The 23,150-nt window shown below is 33.2% G+C and overlaps 4 protein-coding genes, 1 long non-coding RNA gene and 1 other non-coding gene across 6 annotated transcripts; 2 read left to right on the top strand and 4 right to left on the bottom strand.

Annotated features, from left to right (window-relative positions):
• Nucleotides 1–417: 417 nt before the first annotated feature.
• LOC107623634 (3',5'-bisphosphate nucleotidase AHL) lies at nucleotides 418–3,651 on the bottom strand. Its single transcript, XM_016325973.3, has 3 exons — nucleotides 2,984–3,651; nucleotides 936–1,623; nucleotides 418–849 (listed from the first exon to the last, which is right to left on the bottom strand). The coding sequence occupies exons 1-3, from the start codon at nucleotides 3,381–3,383 to the stop codon at nucleotides 546–548; spliced, it is 1,392 nt and encodes a 463-aa protein (XP_016181459.1). The 5' UTR covers nucleotides 3,384–3,651; the 3' UTR covers nucleotides 418–545.
• A 2,777-nt stretch (nucleotides 3,652–6,428) lies between these two features.
• LOC148579004 (uncharacterized) lies at nucleotides 6,429–9,938 on the bottom strand. Its single transcript, XM_088488018.1, has 8 exons — nucleotides 9,626–9,938; nucleotides 9,357–9,484; nucleotides 9,099–9,216; nucleotides 8,397–9,025; nucleotides 7,805–8,087; nucleotides 7,538–7,727; nucleotides 7,238–7,428; nucleotides 6,429–7,153 (listed from the first exon to the last, which is right to left on the bottom strand). Exons 1-8 carry the CDS (start codon nucleotides 9,936–9,938, stop codon nucleotides 6,429–6,431), a joined length of 2,577 nt encoding a protein of 858 aa, XP_088344144.1.
• Nucleotides 9,939–10,299: 361 nt separating this feature from the next.
• Nucleotides 10,300–12,914, bottom strand: LOC148579005 (uncharacterized). Its single transcript, XR_015904983.1, has 7 exons — nucleotides 11,913–12,914; nucleotides 11,588–11,818; nucleotides 11,285–11,420; nucleotides 10,945–10,995; nucleotides 10,790–10,861; nucleotides 10,646–10,690; nucleotides 10,300–10,555 (listed from the first exon to the last, which is right to left on the bottom strand). It is a non-coding gene; the product is annotated as an uncharacterized LOC148579005 (long non-coding RNA).
• A 258-nt stretch (nucleotides 12,915–13,172) lies between these two features.
• On the bottom strand, nucleotides 13,173–18,139 carry LOC107622607 (Transmembrane amino acid transporter family protein). Its single transcript, XM_016324569.3, has 7 exons — nucleotides 17,726–18,139; nucleotides 16,915–17,008; nucleotides 15,797–16,201; nucleotides 15,031–15,164; nucleotides 14,411–14,838; nucleotides 14,185–14,316; nucleotides 13,173–14,069 (listed from the first exon to the last, which is right to left on the bottom strand). The coding sequence occupies exons 3-7, from the start codon at nucleotides 16,177–16,179 to the stop codon at nucleotides 13,584–13,586; spliced, it is 1,563 nt and encodes a 520-aa protein (XP_016180055.2). The 5' UTR covers nucleotides 16,180–16,201; nucleotides 16,915–17,008; nucleotides 17,726–18,139; the 3' UTR covers nucleotides 13,173–13,583.
• Nucleotides 18,140–20,968: 2,829 nt separating this feature from the next.
• Nucleotides 20,969–21,637, top strand: LOC107622608 (large ribosomal subunit protein uL24z). Its single transcript, XM_016324571.3, has one exon. The coding sequence runs from the start codon at nucleotides 21,045–21,047 to the stop codon at nucleotides 21,483–21,485; it is 441 nt and encodes a 146-aa protein (XP_016180057.1). The 5' UTR covers nucleotides 20,969–21,044; the 3' UTR covers nucleotides 21,486–21,637.
• Nucleotides 21,638–21,852: 215 nt separating this feature from the next.
• On the top strand, nucleotides 21,853–21,938 carry LOC148579006 (small nucleolar RNA R38). Its single transcript, XR_015899260.1, has one exon. It is a non-coding gene; the product is annotated as a small nucleolar RNA R38 (small nucleolar RNA).
• The last annotated feature ends 1,212 nt before the right edge of the window (nucleotides 21,939–23,150 follow it).

Consider the following 23,150-nt stretch of genomic DNA (forward strand, 5'->3'; position numbering starts at 1 on the left):
GTACCCTATTTTTCTATCAATTATCAATATCACTTTTTTCTGTCTTTTTGGTTGTCTGCGATATCTTCCAACTCGATATGTCAAGGACTAATTTTTCATGGATCTGAGTCTGTCGCTGGTTAATGGGTTGTTGCATGCATAAGGCGAGATTCTAACCCCGACACTTATTTAAACGAACGAGTGAGCTGACCATTTAACCAATCCAAGTTGGTTAGTTATCAATATCACTTTATTGTTATTGGGCCTCCAATCCTGTGACCTTTTCTGGCATAACATGGACCCAATTTTTAGTCTCCATATAAATGGCATCAACATCAGTACACAAAGAAATTATGACAACTTAGCATAATTAAAGGGTGTGGCATCAACACCACACAAGAAGAAGAATAAAGGTGAAGAAAAAGCAGGGAGGGATTCTAAGAGAACAAATGATAAAAGTATTATTCACATTATTATTTGATCTGTATGTATAGTAACAGTGTATGGTGATTGACTGATTGCTCACGTGAAAACTGTTAAATGATTTGACATATAACGAAGTTAGCTCAAAGGCTAGAAGATCCCCAGCTAGCATCAACAGCTTCAATGATCTTTCCATGGAGTGTGGTTCCAGCACAAGCAACTATACCGCGATCAAGCCCTTCTAGATATATACCTTTTGAGAAATCTAGCGGCCGTCCGCCGGCATCAGTCACCATGCCACCCGCCTCCTGTATGATGATAACACCTGCAGCATGGTCCCATATCTTCTCCTTGTAACCACTCCTTGCAAACTTCATGAATACTTCAGCATCTCCACGCGCTATTGCTGCATATTTCACCATGCTGTACACTCTCAATGGCTGTTTCCTGCATATATTTATATGTATGACACTTGAGAGGAATGTATCAATCATGATATTGGAATGAAAAACAGAAAAAGTTAAGAAATGCACCTTAGACCAACACTATGAGCTAGTCCTGCAGTAAAAGAGTGGCTTGAATTGGCCTTCTCAACCGGTTCACAAAATGTAGCCAGTGCTGGATTGTCAATGGAAGACACACAAACTTGTTTTGCATTGTTTGGCCACAAGAACTTATTATTGCCATGAAGCAGAGGTTGCATCCATGCCTTGCCACTTCCTTTTTTTGCATACAGCACACAACCTTTGTTCCAAGTTTCAGAATTTGGAGGAGTCAACTTAGATATGATCCTATGATAACGGTGCTGATAGCTTAACCACTCCTTTCTCATTGGATAGTTTGGACAACCAAGAACTCCAAGAACAACCTCTCCATCTTCTATCAGTGCTAGAGCTACAGCATACTGATCTCCTCTTACAAACCCCAATGTTCCATCAACAGGATCAAGCACCCAAAATCTTCCATTAGCACCGCCTCTCGAGTTGCAGCGACTAATTATTTCCAGAACTTCTGAAGTGCCAAGAGCTGACTTTGGCTTTTGAACTCCAAATTGGGATGCTTTGCTTAGACATTCATTCACAGTTTCAACCACAGCTTCTAACAGCTCTGATGCATTAGCCTTGGACAGAGTTTGAACGTCCTCTTCGGCTACAATTGAGATATTTTCGCTCCCCAAACACTTCGACAATATCCAGCTGACAATTGCTTGCACACTCCAATCTACATAACCAAGACTACAATTTAAATGTCATAGTAAGAATGAATGAGAACTCTTCATCTGCTAGGGATAAACTTATCAGTTATCACCCATTTCCAAAGTGCTGAATTCACAAACCTCAGAAAAATATGCTTCAATCATCATGTGGCTAAAGTTGTAAAGAAGCATAATGAAGTACACAACATAAGTTGATCATGGCTTTTTAGTATAAGTCAGTGTAATACGTTGAAACTTTTACATAGAAATAAGAGGATATGATATATAACCAAAATTTACCACAAAGATTGTAGTTAACTGGTTCTGATTACAGATTTACACCCAATTCAATTCAATGTGTAAATTGGGTATTTATCCCCCCTCAAATTAGCAATCATTCTTTTGTTCTAATAGAATTTCTAGTTTTGTAAAAATTTATTTAGAAGAATAAGTTTTATATATCTTTTTTCCTTCTCTTGGAGGACAAATTAGGAGCAGAGAGTAACATATGAAAAGTCATATTTGTGAACATGAACTGATGCAACCAAAATTATGGCTGTGGTTAAACAATCCAGCTCAGTCAAAGATGGCTAGTCATTGAACAAGTTGAAGTCACCATTAGATATTTGGGAATATAAACCTAAAGTGAATGAGATGCCTTACAACCTAAAATGGAAACAAGTTAACAAGGTCCTATATAGGGAAATTTGTGATTGTAATGGGGAATACCACAGTAGAAAACCTTTAAGTCAACCAGCTGAAGTGAGCAATATATGGACACCAGCAAAATCTCCTCATACTTATTCTAGATCCGTTATCTCTTTAATGGAAAATGGAAAATATGGCATAAAAATTTGTTATGCAAAGGTTTTATCCAGTTTTACACCCTTTTGATAGCAGTAAAGAATAGAAACGTGTACCAAAAGAGTATGAAAGCAGCTTGTTTATTTCCCCTCCATTAGAAACGTGTACTCTTGGAATTCCATGAAGCCTCCAAAATTTAATTGTCACCTTCCATGCTAAGTATGTTATCATTGACTTAATTAAAATGTATTGATTACATTGTGTCCTTGTGTATCAGACAAGGTTTTGCAATTGCATTGCTATCATTTTACTTTTATAATAAAGAAGGAACAAGCCACTTGTCATAATTTGACAGGATATAATGCATCTTAGGGTGAATTTTTGTAATTTCACCAAACCTATTAAAGAGAGTTTTTGTATGTTGGCAAGGTCACAACATTCTCATGCACAAATTGCACAAATCCAAATAAACCCACTAATCTTGAAAAAGATACAGCAGAGAATTCAAACAATTATAAAAAAAACAGAAGCTTTACTGCTAAACAAAACTACCCAATTGAGGAAAAACAATGATTCACTGACCTGCAACAGTAACAGGAGAATTATCATCTTTGGAGTGGACCTGATGGTTGGTTCTAGAAATCAAAGTGTCTTGAACTGTCTGACAGAGTGAACATGCCATCTGCACTGCTCTCACAGCAACATCAAGTTCCTTGGAATATTCCTTCGGTTGTTCTTCTTGTTCATACAACAATCCCAAGTTGTTACTGTGATTCTCCTCCTCCATGACAGGAAAAGAACAAGTATGGTCGAATTTTGAGACACAGGCAATGTAATTATGGGGTTGTGCTTTAGAACTAGAAGCTACTCCTCCAACAACATAGGTGAGTGTGAAGGCAGAAAGAACATCATGGTATCTCTTCCTTGCTTGTCCCAAGATACGTGGGATAATGGTACCCAAGCTTGAACAATATAAAGACATGGCTGGTAGTGCTTATTTATGTTGACATTGAAAGGGGAAGAAGAAAATTCAGAATTGGATTATGGTAACACATAATAATGATAAAGAGTTCATTCATTCAGAGTATCATGTATGATTCATTCATAGAAGAAACAGAAGTAGAGACTTGAGAATCAATTCAATTTGTAGGTCCATTGGGGCTGCTGCTTTTTTAATCTACTATTGTCGTTTTTATCTTCCCGTATCAAATTAAAGTGGATTTGTTTCTATTAATGTGGAACGTAAACTTAAAATATTATTCATAGATTCCTTACTTTATCGATAGATAGAATTGTATGCATATGCTGAATACTTTGTTATTATAATTTAATTAGATATCTTTTAAAAATGGTATAATATTCAGTTTTTTATTATAATAATTAAAAATAAATAAATATATTTAAAAATTATAAATAAATTTAGTATTTTTTTAAAATTGAATACACGTTTAAAATATAAATTAAATAAAATTGAAATTGAAATTTTAAATTTTAAATTTTTGTTTCAGATTTAATATATTTAATTATTAATATATTATAATTTAAATATACATCCAAAAATCAAATTAATTAAAATTTAAAATTTTGATTTTAAAATTCTAAAATAAACCTTAAACCATCTAATTATTAACTAATACCATACAAAACTCTGAAGCAAAGCCATCACATTCACTACATCTTTCTCTTTCTCAGAGCTCATTTTCGTCATCGCCTTCCTCCACCTCGTCGCCGTTCGTTCGCGCCGAAGATGTACCTAAGGTTTAGATATGTCTCTATTCATAGAGTTTTTTTTGCGCATTTTTTAACATCATTGCTTTTCTTATTATTCTCTATAATATTTTTTTTAATTAAAAATAGAATAAAATGACCTGAAGAAATTCTCATATATATTGTAATGTTAAATTATTTTTGTGTGTGCAATTTTTGTATTTGGAAGTATTTATGTGAATTTTAGTTGTCTACAAGAAAAATATTACGTGAGTTTTACTGCTACCTAGTTGTTCTATTCTCATAATTATGTTAGAGAATTAATTTGTTTTTATTCGTGATGTTTGTTGACTATCAATTATTTAGTGTGCAAACTTGTGATTTGGATTGTGTAAACGTATAATTTTGTATGTGTAATATTATAAATTTTGGATATGTAATAGGAATGAACTTGAAGCGTCATTTTCAAGTTCTTAAGGTCGAGTTACTACTACGACTCCTAATAAAAGAAAACCGTGTTACAAAGAGAAAAGAAAGGTAAAATCGTAAAAGAAAGAAACAATAACTAATTATGGAGTAAGTAGAAAGTTAGAGAAATTTTAGTTTTTAAAATTTAAATTAATCTTAATTACCAATGTGTATTTAAAAAATAAGAATATATTTTAATTAAAAAATAATTAAATAATATTAAAGACGAATCAAAAACTAAATTTTGTTATACAAATAGCATTTTTTTTATTATTAATGGGATAAAAAGAAAAATTTGACCAAAGTCCACATAAAATTTCAATTAATATAAAGATAAGTAAGTTTAATAATAATAAAAAAATCTCTATAAGTTCTAAGTCAGTTTTTCAAGAATCTTTCAGAGTATAGGTTTCGGAAAAAAATTACCAACAAATCTTAAAATAAATAAAATTATGTTAACTGGGTCAAATATTAATGCATTTTGAAAATATATATTTATATTTGTATAGAGTGTAATGTTTTTTTGAAAAGAAAAATATTAGATGCATAAATTCTAACACTTATTTAAAAAGTCTAATAAGCTAATTATTAGACAAACTCAATTTGATTAATGAAAAATTAAAAGAAAAAATATAATAAACTTTGAAGTGGGAAGCCCACTAGATGAAGGATTATGGTTACATCATATGGTCCAACTCTAATTCAATTATTCTCAACTGTATTTGAATAATTAATTTATTATGCTTAGGCTAAATATATAGTATATATAGGCGTATTATGTACGTATCATATAGTTTTTATCCTTAAAACTCATCTTGAAGGCGCATAATGAACCATAAAAAAACAGTGCATTGCAAGTAGTGACTATATTACTGGTAAAATAAATGCTTTGGTTTGGATTCAACTTGCTCCAGAAAGGTTCTTGTTTAAGTGTATTGTGCAGGGTAACATCTAATCTAAGACATACACCGTATAAACTACTGCAACTTCTACACTTCACACTTTCTTATCATAAGAATAAAGTTGCTTATGGACCACAACATGTGCCTTCTTGTGGTTGTCAACTCAAAAGAAAGAAAAGAGTATGAAACTTGCAAGAATAGGTATCAAATTAAACTTGGATAAGAAATAAAGTGATATTAATAATAATGATTTATCAGTTTGGTTTTCGTATTCCTAGTTTGTGGATGTTAATTCCTTGAACTATAATATTATAGATAACTAGTGAAGTGTCCGTGCGATACACGGGTATGATAATTTTAATAAAAAATAAAGTTATAATTAAATTGTAGATATCTTATGATAAAAGTGCTTCTATTAAATAATAAGCAAAATATATTGTAATTGTAATAATATAATGAACATGTTAACAAAAAGGTTTACGAAGGCTAACTTTATAATCATGTATAAAATAATAACTTGATAGACGACTGAAAAGTTGTGATTATTATACATTGACAACAAAATTTTGGAATTATATACGGTCATTGAGGTTTTTAAGTATTTTTCTATAAACAATATTGATGGTATTACCTTTTGTCTTGGATGAATTATTCTTAATTAATACCTTTAAATCAGATTTTGATTTTATCCTTGATAGAGCAACATATAGTTGACCGTCGGTAAAAACAAATTTCGGCAAGTACAATCCCACAGTTGTTAAAGTTTGACCCTGAGACTTGTTAATAGTCATAGAAAATGAAACAACTAATGGAAATTGCTTCCTTTGAAACCTAAAAGGAATAGTAGCATTGTTGGGTATCATGTTCATCTGTGGTATTAAAACCACTTGACCTGCTTTATCTCCTGTTAATGTGATACATTCAATAACATGATTACCTAACCTGCATACCTATAATTTTGTGCCATTGCATAGCCCATTTGATTGATCAATGTTTTGTAGTAACATTACTGGTACACCTCTTTTAAGAGTCAACACGTGAGGAGGCAAGCCTGAACAATTTATAGAATTGAGAACATTTGAAGTGATTGTATCTAATTCAGATTTCATGTTACCTTCCTCTATGCACAATGAATCAGAGCTAAGGTAGGTCTTCTCCTCTCTAATTAAAGATTTCATTATGTGCTTGTTAACATCGTTGACAATATCAAGTGTAGGGGCAAGTATTATTCTGTCTTTAAAGTACGACCCATTGTTTAAATTTAGCAACAAATTTAGATACACAAAATTAACCAAAGAATTGAAACCATCTTCATTGTTATGAATAAGGATGTCTTCAGGTATGTTAACTTCGCTTTCTCCATCAGTAGAATCACCTGCCAAACCATCACCAATAGTCAATAGCCACTCAGCAAATTGTGAAATCTGTCTTAATTGAGTATGGTTAGCTCCAACAGTAAGCCGCATGTTGGTTGTTAGCTTTAAAACTATGCAGAATTTCCAGAGATATGATGAATTTATTGAAGACTGCACAATGTCTTGATGTGAGTCCATCGGTATGACTGAAAGAATCTGTCTAAAATCACCGCCTAACAAAACAACCTTGCCACCAAAAGGCATATCTGGATTATAACATTTCTCATACCTCAGAATATCCCGCAAGCATTTGTCCAATGCTTCATAACATAGTTTATTTAACATTGGTGCTTCATCTCATATAATAAGCTTCACTTTACATACCAACTTGGCTAACGAAGTACGTTTCTTGATACAACACACAGAGTCTTCATTTAGATCAAGTGATATCTTAAATTTTGAATGAGTTGTACGACCATTGGAGAGTAATAAGGATGCAATCCCACAAGATGCCACATTTAGAACAATTTCACCTCTACTCCGTATAGCAGCTGATAGTGTCTTGTAGAGGTACGTCTTTCCAGTACCACCATATCTATATACCAAAAAAAAAAAAACCTCCAACATCATCATTTACAGCACTAAGGACCTTATCAAATGCTTCACCCTACTCCAAACTCATGGTGGGTAAATTATTCTCCAACTCCTCCTTAAGCAAGGATAAATCGAAGTTCATCTCATCCATTATTAGAGGATCATCTATGCCATCTAGAGCATCGATAGTTGGGAGAGGCATCTGATCATACTCCTTAAGCGATCTACCATTAGCTTGTAAGTTTCCCTCAATCTTGAAAAGAGTTAGATTAAGAATTTGCTCTTCAGAAAGTTGTAACTCTGCAGTACATACAACAACTATTGTTAGTGTGGTGTTATGTATATACATAATAATAGAATATAATTAAATATACAACCTTTGCAATGCATAGCCTTTCTATGAGAATAAAGGATGTCTTCAGATAATACATGATAAAACTGTTCCCAAACCTTTATAGGACTCGAGATGTTGTTTGATAGTAAAAGAACAACAAATAGATCTTGAATGTATCTTGCAGAAGCCCACGTGCTTGCTTCCAACATAGCGTCAATAAATTCTTTATCATCTTTCAACAAACCTAAAGCATAACATGCTTCCTTGAATGTTGAATACACAACAACATCTACCGTTCGAAGATGGATGAAACTCATGCACCCTTTCTGAATGTTCAAAAGAAGTCTGAGGTATAATAGTCTTCTCTATTTCCACGCGGCACATGAGTCAACCTACCAATTGAAAACCCTTGCTTCCTTGGCATCCACATTGATATGTCCTCTTTCCATACAAATTTCTTAGGGAATTGGCTGTATGTAAGAGATCGGCCAAAAGGAAACAACTGATTAGCGAGTATCCATGCTAACAACTTAGTGAGCTTGCCATCCACCCATTTCTATGACATCAATGATATTTTCATGATCTCTAAAAACAACTGGATGTTCATTGGGTAAATGAAAAGGTAGTCTAATTACCGAAGACTCTTTTTGTTGTATGTCATACCCAAATGCCCTCCAAGCAGCCTCACAGGCAGATATGTACCTACAGTCATAATAATTACGTATCTCATCAACAACTTGTTTGCATTCACCATCACCTGTTGATTGATAAAAAGCAGTTGTGACCCTATCGTTGCCTTTGTGAACATACTTGAATAGATATTTTATTGCAGATGTCTGACATGTATGCTCGACATTAATGTGACAACCATACTTTAACAGCAGTGATGGATTGTAGGGTACAATGAAAGAATTGTCAAGAACTGTGTTCTTTTTTAAAATTGTGTGCCCATTGTCAAGCCTTTTATACTTTGGGAACCCAGCTTCATCAATGATAGTCGTTCTTCGAAATTGTTTTGGGTAGAATTTAGAGCAACGACCATTGATCATGCAAGGACTGTTCTTATTATGACGACCACATGGTCCATGAACGATGAACTTCTCCACGGCTGCATAGAGCTTAGGTCTACGTAACTTATCTGGTATCGCAGCACAGATCATGTTGTCAATGTCATTTGGAGATTTAGGTGTGTGTTTGGGATCCATGAACAGCAGAATATGAGCATGTGGTAAGCCGCGTTTCTGAAATTCTACAGTACATACATCTGCAAAAAATTAGACAATGCGTTAAAGATATTAGATGAAATCTAGTTAAATAAAGAATAATGTATTACTCACATGCAGATATCTTGCCAAAGAATCTCCCATGCTTAAAGTCCATAATAAACTCATTCAACTTTATGTGAAAGATCCTAGACACTATGTCAGGTCGATCTTCAACTTTAAGACCTGTGTCCTTTAATAGACGTTTAATCTCATCTCATTCAGGATTGCATGTTATTGTGATAAAATAACTTGGGTATTCTGCATATTTGCAAATTTCAAAAGCATCTTTACAATTATTAAACATATATCTTGGACCATCGGTGAAACTACTTGGATTATACGTTGACCAGTAGCCACAGCATTTGCTTCGCCTCTAACCAATGATTCATGTAGAGAGCTGTACTTATCAACTCTCAATTTAGGCTGGTTGTTTCGTATGAAGCTAAGATGTTCAGACTCTGTCATAGTGTAAGCATCCACTAAGAATTGCTAAAATAATCTTCTAGAATAAAATAAAATGGGAGAATCTTCAAATCTCATCTGAATTCGATATGAGAAGAACTCTCTCATGCTTATATTCTTTCTCTTATGTGAAGTACTTGCATGGCGTACAGAAGTTTCAATTCCTGGTCTAAAACCGTCTTCTTCATACGGGAATAATAAGGGATACTGAAGGGGCAAGTACAATGGGTGAAGAACGTCAATCCTTTGTAATTTCTTGGAAGTGATTTCGATGATTATATCTCTGTCTAAAATAGATTCATCAATATCTCCAACAATTAGAATAGAAACCTCTGAAGCAGTTGGTAAATTGTATAGTCTTCCATCCTTAACCCTATTACGAATAAGCTTCATCTTAATATCCGGACTATTCTCATTCTTGAACCTTTCTCTAGCATAATGAAAACTCATCGCCAGTTCATTGTGGTTATCCAACATTTTCTTTAGGTCATGGACAATTTGTCTTTCAATAGCGTTTGATGAATCAACGGAACTGGTATAAAGTTAATGAAAATAAATTAAATCTTATTTTTAAAAGAATTGAGAAATAATATTTCATCAACGTAAAAAAAATGCAGAGTATTATATACCTCGCAAAAGATATTCGATTTTCGATTTCATTCTCTGTATCATAAATATAAAGCTAGGCAAATTTGGGCCTATTACTTTCAACTGAAAGTAAACTACCGATTGAATGGTAATTTTGACCGCTGATTCAAAATGTAGGTGAGCTGAGCCATTATTGATGTTGCGATTAATTTTTCCAGCCATCGACGTGAAAGCAAACATTGAATTAAACTTACGTATGTGTCTCCGAAAATATTTTCCTTTTTCATTATCATTACAATGCAACTCTTTGAGACAAATAGGAACTTCTTTAAGATTTGGGAGCTCAACCTTTCCGTCCATGCAACATAATCTAAACTTTTCAATTTTGTTTCTCACACTTTTTGAGAGTCTCTCACCTTCTCACATTACTGCTTTACAATAAACACAATTATAAACCGGATCACCAGTATCCCAAGTATCTGCATATGTATCAATTTTAAGATTGTGTAATAATAAAATATTAATAATGTAATTTCATAAATTAAATGAAAAAAAATTACATGAGTTACCTTCTTCAACTGAAGGAGTAAATGATGTACCACATACATTGTGCTCTACGTTTGAAAATTATTTTTTATATAAATTAAACAAAACCATACAGATAAATTTTATGTATAAAATTTTTGTTGTTGTAATAAGTGATATAATAATACCTTCATTGTTATATGAATTATCACGATCAATGATGTCATTGTCTAATACAATGTCGTCAAATCCATCTATAACTGGAAGGCATTTATGCAGAATTGGATTTAATATTAAATAAATACCGCATATTAATATTTATTACACATAAATAAAATCATACCTTCGTGATCTTGATTATCTTCTAGAATTTCTGAATCACATTGATGATTAACTGAATTGGTAATAAAAGAAATTCTTAAACTAATAATTTGACGTCTTCATAAAAAAATTTTAACTAAACATTATAATAATTAAGTATCTAAACTAATATTTCCATTAAAAAATAGCTTAATAATAATTAGATACAAAGACTGCCGTATAACGTTAAAACTCAAAAAAATTAATCTTAAACGTCTAATTTGAGTTGTTTATAAAAAAAATTTGAGCTAAACATCATAATAATTAAGTATATAAAATAATAATTTTATTATAGATTAATTTAATAATAATAACATACTTACCATTAAGATGAATCCAATCTGCCACTATTTGTGATATTTGGAGAAAACTTCGTTATATAACAACTCGAGGAAGGTTGATCACCATACAATTCATTTGATGATATGAGTTTTCTTTCCCAATTGTTTTGATTCTAGACTGAATGGAGAAATGCGAAGAACAATTCGTTGATAACATAAATATTAGTTAATGGCCAATTGATTCTTGTGGACATAAAAATTAACACAGTGTTTTGTTCCAAAACAATTATATTTATTATTAAGAAGATAGAAAATTAACAGTACTTTAATTAAATATTTACATACCAATCGAATTATTTGATAGTGGCTGACATAAATCATTGCTGCTATGCAATATTTTTTTGGATATACTCGTTGATTTGTTTTTCTCACGTGGCCCATCATATACTTTATCAATAAAGACATGAGACTCGGTAGTAGAAGAATCCATAACATTTTCTTCGGTTGAGTTTGAAGAATATTTCCTTAGAGATGTTGCTGGTCTTTTGAGAGGGAGAAATGGATATTGGACGATGGCTGAATTATTTTTTTAACAATATTCAATAACACATGAATACATAGCAAATTTTAAAATCAATATATTGAAATACTTTGTAGTTGTCAAACTAACCAGTACTTAGTCCAGTCTCGAAACTTCTTTGATTCCTCTCTCTAATTTTCTGCTTCATGATTAATCTTCTTCTTAGCCTAGCTAACTTTGGGCTAATTTGGTAATCGATGGAGTCCATTCAAGATTGAATTGCTTAAAAAAAAAATTGTTACAACTAATTTAAAACTACGAATGAATAGTAAGAAAATAAGGTAAGTATATATTTCTCTAAGATTGATAAATTATAATTGATAATTGGTAATATATAAATATATGTGCAAGTGATTAACAGTGTGGTTGAAGAAATTTTTATAACAATAAATTGAAATGAAAATAGGAAAATATTACATTTTATGACGGAGGAAGGAAAAAGTAGTAAAGAAACGAAAATTTAATAATGTAAAGTGTAAAAAAAATTTAGCAAGTCAATTAATCAATTAAAAGGCATGAATTTGAGGGTGGAAACTCAAGTACAGTCGACTTCATGTGAAGTTGATAACTAAAAGCCATTAGATAAAAATTTAGTCAAATCGGTCAAATCATCTTTATCAACTTGACGTGAAGTCGACTTGAGTTTTTATCACCATAATAGAAATGTAAAATGTAAAAAAAAGTTTAGCACGTCAATTAATCAGCGACGAAGACAACATCCCTTGCACTGGCTGCGACCACTGCGACCACCACCAACACCATACCATCATCCACCACCAAAATAGCAACTACCGCAACCACGGCCGTAAATCAACCACCCCGGATTAGGTTGCCTCAACAGCGACAAATCCCCGGAAACTTGGAGCCATCACGAACAGCGTCAAATCCTCCACATCCGCTATCTCACAAATTCTATAATATCCACTTTCAACTTAGATTAGAACAATAAGAAGAATAAGAAGAGGAACTGAAGTGAACGGAGAAGATGAAGTAAAAAAAGAGGAGGAACTAAAGATGAAGAAGAAGAAAAAAGATCAAAGAAGAGTACGAAGAGAAAAAAGAGGAGACAGCTAATAGAGAGAAAACGTAAACAATGAGAATGATTTTTTTCTCCATATTTATTTTGAATTCAAAATTTAAAATATCACTGAATTGTTGCGGCGGACAAAGCCAGAGTAATATGAGAAACGCCACGTAGGAATTTCACTATGAGTATAACCTTGTTTTCATGGAATGTTATAGGATAGGATGAGGATCATGAATAATTGAATATATCCAAACATTTTTGAGGGAGTTAGTCAGAGAATCATGCATGCATTTTTTGAGTATTTGTAGCCACACAGAATAATATTTAATCAAAACTGCTTTGATTAACGAAATTGAAAAACCATCAGCACAAACAGTTTTCACCTTCAACAGTGACCAGTGGTTCAGTTCTCTACAAATATGAACACAAGCACAACATAACATATCCTGAATAGAACAAGAGGAATAGTGAACTCCTAGGTATTTTGTGTTGGTAACTTCTTCAGCAATCAGCAAAGTTTAGCTTTTGTCTCAACTTTAGGCACACAAGGATCTACTACCCTTTATTAAAGACATTTCCTTTTCCACATAGTTCTACTTCATCTCTCAGAATACAACAAGATCTTCCACTATAGTCTATAGATACTTAGTGGCAGGAAGCACTGATTACTTCTACCACTTAGGAAAGGAGAAATGATCATGTTTTTTTATACTCACTCTAGACTTATTAATGATTCAACTGGGCTTGAAGAATTTCAACTTGAGACCATCATTGACCATGCTCCAAATACCTCCAATGGAAAAGGCCAAGCTGAAACCAACACCTAACCAACCAAGAATCCAGTTGAAGTACCAGTTGAAGCTGTACTTTGTTGGCTGCTTTATGAGAACCCACATGAAGCAAGGATATGCAAAAGTCACCGGAAGAGTTAGTCCTCCTAACAAACCGGCAAGGCTTGAGAGGAAGGGAAGTGCCACTCCTATGAAGAATGACACAAATCCATAGAATACTCGAAAACCTGACCTCACCCATATCGAGCATGGCCGGTTAGTCCTGCTTGTGTAACCAGCTTCAAAACTGTCAAAAGCAGGCATTGAGTATATCTGGAAACTGCTTAAACAGTTGAACACAACAAGGAGGAATGTCAATGCTAGAAGTCCTCTTGATATGTCATGACTGTGAAATCCATATAAAGCAGTGAGAATCCCTCCAGAAGGCATCTGTAATATGAAAACAGCAGAAAAGTTTTAAGGATGCTGCATGATAGCAATCATGAATTTCCTCATGGAAATGGATATGTCTTCTATGGACATTTTTACATCTCAGTTCACTTACTTGGTTTCCATAGGCCCAGAATCCTCCAATAGCAATAGGAAAGAGGCACAATGCAATGAAGAAATAAGCAACCTTGGCACCTTTCCACATTGGCACACGAGCCGGGTGCTTAAAAGTCGAAGGCATTGTAGCCTGAAAGAGAAGATAAGCTCATATTTTCATTAACTAAAGAGAGAAAAATCAAAAGTTTAATTAGACAAAGTTTATGGCAAGGCATTATTAGTACCTGAATCTCTAGTGCCAAATTGTGGCCTCTGAAAGAAAATGCTACGATTCCAAGAGCATTCAAGGCAAGAAACAAAGATGCAGAAGATGATGGCGATGACAAAGGTTCATAAGAGATGGAGGGTGGCCTTTGTTGGCTCACAGATAGAACCCAAACCATGGTGGAGTAAGTGATTGCTGTCACAGCACCTATGAGTGAGAGCCCTGCAATTGAATTGAGGTTTGGAAGCTGAGACAGGACAATGGATAGAGAAGTGAAAACCAGGTACCACTCCACTGTGGTTAAAGGATTTGAGGTACACGTTGGACCACAAACTATTTGGAAGAAGAGTTTCATGGTTTCCCCTCCTATAAGGATCAATGCAGTTGCAGTTCCTGCTGATAAATAAACAGTTGGGAAGAGAGCAAGCCACACCCCTAATCTTTCCCCTGAAAAAGCAAGGTTGAAACCTTTTCAAATCATGCAATGCTAGTTTTAGGACTGTTACATGTGTATGAATCTTCAATTAAATTGGTTTGAGTACCCAACATGGTTTTTGAGGATCAATTATATGTAAAGCATTCTTGCATTGTTAATTATGCAACTTTACATAACAATGTGATATAATAAATTAAACTCACCAAATGCTGCTTGAGCAAGCTCCACATATCTGTTGTACCTTTTCCCAGGAACAGCTTCATGCAGCTGAACCAAAAGCCATAAAGTGTACAGTTGCCAACAATATGCTATGGTTAAAGAAAGGATTCCCCAACTCCTGAAAAAAAAAATCAATGTTTTTGGATCAAACTATTCTAAGATATCTTTCATAATGACATTTTATATTCTAATCAGCTTAATTCGGACTAAATCTGCATTATTCTATGTTATACTCCCTCCCTTTCTTTTTATCTATCATTTTTTACAGGTATAGATGTAGAAAGTGCTTCTGGAACAGTATTAGAAATTAATCAAATTATGAGGAAAGGATGTAAGCATGATGGTCTGTTTTGTTTTTATTGTTTCTTTACCTTTCTATGTAGCAAGTACCAAAAGGAAATGCTAAAATGACCAACACAAGGCCCCCCCACTAAATCACCCAAGAGTGAATGAATATGGACATTTTGCAAGTGGTCCCTAGAACCTAGTAAGGGACACTACAAGCTGACAAGTTTTTTATTTCTAAAAGTGAAAGTAAAGTTTGAAAATATAGAGACTTCACATGCTTGTGCAATTACAAAGAAATGCATGAGATAACAATTCACATTGAAAATAATTGAATGAACTTCAGCTACAGATGAGTGCTGCAATTTTGCATTTAGCTGATTTTGGACACACTTAACAAGAAGGGGTCAGATATTATGATCAGGAATATAATGTTACACAAAAATGTAAGGTAACAACACATACCAGCCAAGATAAGCAAAAGCAACAGGCAAAACAAGGGCCTGGAAACCAACACCAGCATTGAGGTTGTGGAATGCAGCATAGTGAGCATTTCCATTGCGAGATTCAGTGATGGGAAGCCAAGCATCTTGAGGATTGAGCTTAGTGAGATGGCCAACCTCCTCCAAGTAGCCCTTCATGTTTATGAGCACTCTCTTCATTGGGGTCCCTATTGGACTCAGAAACCTTGGTGATATGAAGGAGGTTGGTGTCCATGCATTTGATGATTTTGCTTCCTTTGAAGCTGGTCTTGGTGACCTCTGCCCGGACGGCGTCAGTATCTCCGGCGTTGACACCCTTGGTGTCGCCGGTATGGATATCAGTTCTGTCTCCGGTCTCTCGTCCATTGAATGAGTCAAACTAAATTATCTAACCATAGAAAAACAAATTTTAGGAACAGCATCATAAGTGACAGTATAGAACTCCATTAGGCATTTTTGTTTCTTACATGCATGAATTATGAATTTGATGTCTTACAATTGTACTACTAACTTCCTAGTTAAACCTCATAGACAAAAATGTAAATACTTGGTTACAGTCATGTGTTGATTAAACTTTTGTAACGGTTGTGATTGCAATAAATGAAGTTGACAGTGACACAGACATTAACACAATATACAGAACTACAGTATCAGTGTTAAGTGTTCAATTGACTCAGGCATGAAACAGAAATGGCATCTTGAAATTGATGATTGATGACAGTGATATAAAACTAGTCTTTGATAAACAGTTGGTTTGGTATTCCATAGTTATAACAATCTGGAAAATGCTTAAACCAGATTAATCAATGATGATATTCAAAATTTATTTAAAAATGTTTTGTCTAAGTTTAAAATAAAAGTTGGAGACAGCATTACAATCAGCTTAATCATTCTTTTTTAACAGGTCAAAAAGGAATAGTGAAGCGTGCTACTTTTTGCTAATTAGAAGATTTCAAATACAGACAACATCTACTCCAAAAGGTGCACCAATCATATCTATCATCTTCTAGTAGATTGTAAATTAATCCACATAAACAACAACATTCAAACTTCACTTAGTTAACCACATAAACTTCACTTCAAAAGGGAATGCATACTTACAAGATCAATACAAACTAGCTGGAAATATTGGCAATGAGATTTTTCAACAACAGCTTCCCCAAAAAAATTAGTCAAAGGGAAAAGCTCAAATGTCCTGAAACAGAACAAGTAAACATAAAAAAACAAATCATCACCATATCACATAACAGCTGAGATAACTTAAGTTTCATAGTTTGGAGCACACAAGTCAGAAATTTAAGCATTTGAAGATTAACAAGCCTACAAACTTGGAATATACTTTGTGAAAGATTTGAGAATACTGGAGACAGATCAAATTGGACTCATCTGAAGTGAACTGTCAAGTTCTCTAAGTAGATATCCAAAATCTAAAATAGACCCTTTGAGATACACAAAAAGCCATTCCAAAAAATACTTAATTATACAGCCTCTTTCTCATATACACTCGCATAATTTATGATGACTATTATGTAGACTAGCTAGGTTGGAAGATGAGACAACTCTTGTTTCATTAAATCTTGCTTGAACAAGGACAAGCTTGGATTTTTGCAGTGATTTATCAATCAAAAAATCACATGAGGGTACAAAATGCACTAGGGGCATAAACACTGTTTACAAATGTTAACAAACAACAGCAAAACCTTACTACATAGACTAAAAGACTTAAAATAAAACATATAATTATATAAAATAATGCTAACCACTTAACCAGAGTCTATAGTCTGCGAGTGTATGGCTCCAAAATCAGAAAGAAGAACATTTGAGTGAGAGCAAAAGCAAGGTAGTGAATGTAATAATGCAGGAGGAAGCTTAAAGAAAGAAGCAATGTAATCAATATTATGAAAGTTAGTACCTTGATATATGGGCAGGCCACCAAGTATAAGGGTATGAGTAGTGCTACAAGTTCAGTCTTCAAAGAGAATCGAATCTCATGAATGCAGCCTTCTTCTTCTTCTTATGCTGCTGCTGCTTCATTCACTGCACTGAGCAGACCAAAGTAGTAACAGTTATTGGAGTAGCTACTAGCTAGCTACTAATTTTAAAGCTCTTATTTATTTATTTATTTATATATATTTTATTTGGGAACTTGGTATTGTGAGTCTCCAAGTGTGGTTATTTAAAATGATGTTGGTACGAGAAACCATGATGCTTTGCTTTGTTACTTATTTATCACTTTTTCTTTCTTTGATGAGAATAATAAGAATAATGAAAAGGAAGAAAATGTGTTTGAAGAGTTGAATGAATGAATGTGTTGCAGAGACAGAGGTGACTTTGTTAATCAATCGCCGTTCATCAATCAACGCCATTCATGTCTGACTTTGACATTTGAGGTGACTTTGTTAATCAATCGAGTGCAAGTGCCCCACTCCTAATCATTTTGATTTTCACCATGCTTAATTAATACTTGCTTCATCCAACTAAACAAAGTATTAAATAAAATAAAACAACATGCTTATAAATCTAAGAAAAGCTCTGCAAGTGTAAGTTTTTTAAAAAAACTTTCCTAGAGAATTATAATTTTTTTTTAAAAAATAATAAGTAAATTTTAAAAATTTATAGAATTGTATTTATAAATCTATAAGGTAGCGTTTGGTAGAGAGACAGAGACAAAAAGATTGAAACTAAGAGACAGGGATTGAAATAAATCTCAGTATTCTATTTGGTACAAAAAATACATGAATTAGAACAAGAATGAAACTCTAATTTAATTTGCACAAAGGGTAAAATTGAAATTAATTAATTAAAATAAGAGTATTTTAGGTATAAAATGTTATTAAAGTTTCAGTCTTGATCTCTAAAAATTTTAGTCCCCTGTGTCCCTATTTTTTAGAGGTATTGAAATATTGAAATTTTGAAAACAGAGATAGAAATTTTAGTAACAGACCAACAAATATGATACTGAGTCTCAGTCAGTCTCTATCTCAATATCTCAAAATAAACTCTACCTTAATGATCGTATGAAAACTGACAACAAGCTGGTTTGTTTACGGAGATGAGAGACAAGAACACAGACACATAAAATTGTGTTTGGCAGATGAGACATGAAAAAAAACTTTGTGTTTAGAGACACTGAATTAATGTTTTTTGTGTCTATATGATAAGAAAGACACAAAGACATTAACAAGTGACACAACTTATTTTTTATTTTTTTTATTATTCTTGTTAATTTTTTATAATTATATTTTTTATTATTATATTTTTCTTCTCAAATTTTTTAATAAAAAAAAAAATAAATTATATTTTTATAATTTGTTCTACTTTATTACTAAATAGAATATAAGAACACTAAATTTTATATTTTGTTTTTAGTGTCTTATCTTATCCTGTTCTCAAAAATAAATACAACCAAAAGAGAACGTGTATACAAAATGATGTAACTTTTAAAAGTTTATAAATTTTAAATTATAATTTTTTAGGGACTAATTTGTATTTTTTTTCTTGCATAATCTATAAATCTATCATAATTCTTTAAATTTATAGTATTACTCTAAAATTGGTGTATAGAGGAAGAAAAGATGCTTTAGTGTGGAATGTGTAATGATTACTCTTGAATGATGAATGATGAACAAGAATGATTTCAGGTGAAGTGGAGCGTAGCAATAAGTAGAGTGTATAGTACCTTTCAAGTCTCAATTCCACTCTTCACTCTCACTCAAATACTTTCATACAGTAATAATACAAAGCACATACATACATAGAAAAAATAAGAAGAGTTTAATTGTAAATTTCGATAAAGTGATATACTCCTACTTAGGAGTATTAAAAATCATTGTATCTGATACAAGTCGCAGTAATTAATAAAGTGAAGTTGAAACTTGAGACTAAACATTGGAAAAGTGACAGTAAATTAAAGGTGGGAAGATTAAGAATTTTGTCGGAAATTACCAACCACGTGCTTGCCTGCTACTCTCTGCTGTTGACCCAACCATCATACACCACAAAAACAAATTGTCTTACTAGTTACTGCTAAATCATTTCAGTTCTTTTCCTTTTTAAGCATGAAACTCACAACATCATTGTGTTCTTGTTTTCATAATTCTCATTTAAGCCATTCACCATTTGCTACTACTAGTCTGGTAAGAAAAGGAAGCTATGGGAAAGGGAGGAAACATTATTAATTAATTATTATTCCGTTCGTTTTAAATTAATTATTTAGTTTTAATTATATATAGTTACTAAAATTATTATTAAAAGTATACATAATTGAATAGAAATATAAAAATATTTTAAATATTTTTTTATCTTTTTATTACTTTTTTAGTCTTTTGAATTTTTTTCTTTCTATTTAATAGTAAATGATATAATAAATAAAATTTAATTAATTACTTCTTAAAATTAAAACTAAAACAGACAATTAATTTAGAACAAAAGGAGTAGTACTAACGTTGAAAGGTTACTAAGACAACTAGGGGCTATTAAAATGAAATTTGTAGGGGTTTGTGGTTTTTTAGCTTGGACATGGCTATAATTCTCTTTTTTCTATTCGAGGCAAAACAACAAACAAAAACGTACAACTTCTATTGAATATTTTCTATATTAAAAAATTAATGGAAATATGCTTTAAAAATAACAAAAAATTTTATGTGTAACTAAGGACATTTTAGAAAATTAAAATTTTTACATCAAACTTATTCAAATGTTCATTATATATAATAAATAATAGGAATTTAATTTTAATACACTATGAATGTAAAATAATTTTATATGTGCATTTAATTATATAATATTATATCATAAAAATAATTACTATTTTTATTAATCGCATGCCAAAAAAGATATTTGTGATTGTATAACCTGGTAAAATAATTTAAGTTTTTTTTTTACTTCAAAAATTAAGAAACTTTTTGTTTTTGGTTTGCAATGATAAGAAACGTGAATGGGCCGATAGAACAACGAATTGGGCCTATATAGCATATCAAGTTAACATGTTACGAAGTCCAAAGACAATAGGTTGTAAGATGACAATGTGGGCTTTCTTAGTCATGGGCTTATATCAAGGCCCATTTAGATCGATAGAATAGATTGGAAGCCCAAAGTGAAGAACCGTGAGCGCCACGCCCACTACAACAAATATGGAAACCCTAACAACAGGTGAATAAATTGGAGAAAGAGAGAGAAAAGAAACCCTAGAATTTGAGAGAGAGACAGAGAGAGAGAGAAGAACAGCGAAGATGAAGTTCAACCCAAGAGTATCGAGCAGCCGCCGCAAGAGCCGCAAGGCTCACTTCACGGCCCCGTCGAGCGTGCGGCGCGTGCTCATGAGCGCACCCCTCTCCACCGACCTCCGCGCCAAGTACAACGTGCGCTCCATGCCGGTCCGCAAGGAAGACGAGGTTCAGGTTGTTCGTGGCACCTACAAGGGCCGTGAGGGCAAGGTCACTCAGGTTTACCGCCGCAAATGGGTGATCCACATTGAGCGCATCACTCGAGAGAAGGTTAACGGCTCCACCGTCAACGTCGGAATCCACCCTTCCAAGGTTGTTATCACCAAGCTTCGCCTCGACAAGGACCGCAAGTCTCTCCTTGACCGTAAGGCTAAGGGACGTGCCGCCGCCGATAAGGAGAAGGGCACCAAGTTCGCTCCAGAAGATATCATGCAGACCGTCGATTAATTTAGTCTCTTTCTCACTATCTCTCTCTTTTTGTTTGAAGTTATATTACTGATAGAAGGAAACAAAATTAGGTTTTGTAATTTTTGGATCTGAATTGTTCAATCGGGTTAATTTTGTTATGCATTTAATTTTAAATCAAAATCTTATCACAATGCTGCTGAGCTTATAGTTATTACTACCCTAGTTTCTGCTTTGCTGTGTTCTGATTATGGCATATATAATGTGGAAATAAGTATGGTGCTCTCGTTTTGTTTGCTTGATTAGTTTTTGGGAACGACATTGTTGCTGTTGTATTTGCAACGTGGGTTCGCCATAATCGTAGATTTGATAGTGTAACAAGTCCTGCATGCTATTTCTGATTAAACAGTGCTATGAGTGATGAGATTACCCATTTTACAGTTATCCCTGGCTGATATAATATAGGGTGCTGAAATTTTGTATTCTGACATGCATTGTTTACTTCCAAATTTGTTTGTTAATGATGGTTCCCTTTGTCAGACTATGGTTAGGAAGTTTATCAATGGTCCTCTTTGGTCTTTCTAAGGATATGATTAGATGCTTATTGAGAAGCGAGAGTTTGTTCTTAACTCTTCATTTGGATAGGAGTTCTACTCTAATCCGTTTTCCATCCTATACCATGTGTTATATATCACCATGCATTGTTTACGCCAAATTAGGATATCGAAATCAGTCAATCTTGTAGAATACAGATACAAAATATACATTAAAAATAAATTAAATTATACATATATTTGTATAAATATATAGTAATTGATTTTGAGAACTGGTTTTAATATAGAAATAAAATTTTGTTATTTTTAGTTATATATATAGTGAATGATTGGTGAATTGGCATATTAATTTTAGGCATTGATTAATGGTTACATTATGCATTTTTACTCGAAAATTCTGTCCTTGAGCGAGATATATGTTCCGAAATTGTAGGGGGTATTTGATGATTTGCATTCAAAGGTTATGCAATATAAACTTGACGAGACATCGTCCTTCGGCCAGGAGGTTATTCATGGTTCATGGGTAGGAAGAAATAAAAATTGAAGGGTTGTTCATTGTTGATGGTTATGAAGAAATAAAAACTAGCTCGATCGCCTGACTATTGTTATTAAAAATTTGTTTTGAAAAACAAAAGCTGGCAATTTGTCCATAAAATTAAAGAAATGAAAATTATTGCTTTGCATGTCATATATACCAAGGCTTAGGCTTTTAACTATTGTTGAACTTAATTTGCTTTAGCCAATGATATAGCCCTTTTTTTAGTTAGTACCTAAGTTATATGGAGTAAACAAACAAGAACAGAAAGCCAAGTAGCTACTTGAAAGTGGAGTTGTTATTTTATTTCTTATTTGATCAGTGTTAACTCAGCCGACAACAGTTCAGCATTTTCTTTAACGATTATTACGGTAATAGAAGTAAGAAGTGATCGAATCGAGATAAGTCTCAATGTAGTCCCTGAAGTTGCACTCGAGCATCATAGTAGTCCCTGAACTTAAAAGTCTCTGAACTTAAAAGTTCCCCATATTCACTCCCTGAAGTTGCACTCCGGGACTCAGACTTGTCTTTCCGGCACATTCTGTCCACTTGGCGCTATCGAAAAGCTGAGTTGGCATCCTTCGTGACACATGGGCATTACAACGGCTAGCTGATGTG

This window comes from Arachis ipaensis, chromosome B10, assembly GCF_059453495.1.
Source record: "Arachis ipaensis isolate K30076 ecotype BB chromosome B10, ASM5945349v1, whole genome shotgun sequence".
NCBI classification, from domain to species: Eukaryota; Viridiplantae; Streptophyta; class Magnoliopsida; order Fabales; family Fabaceae; genus Arachis; species Arachis ipaensis.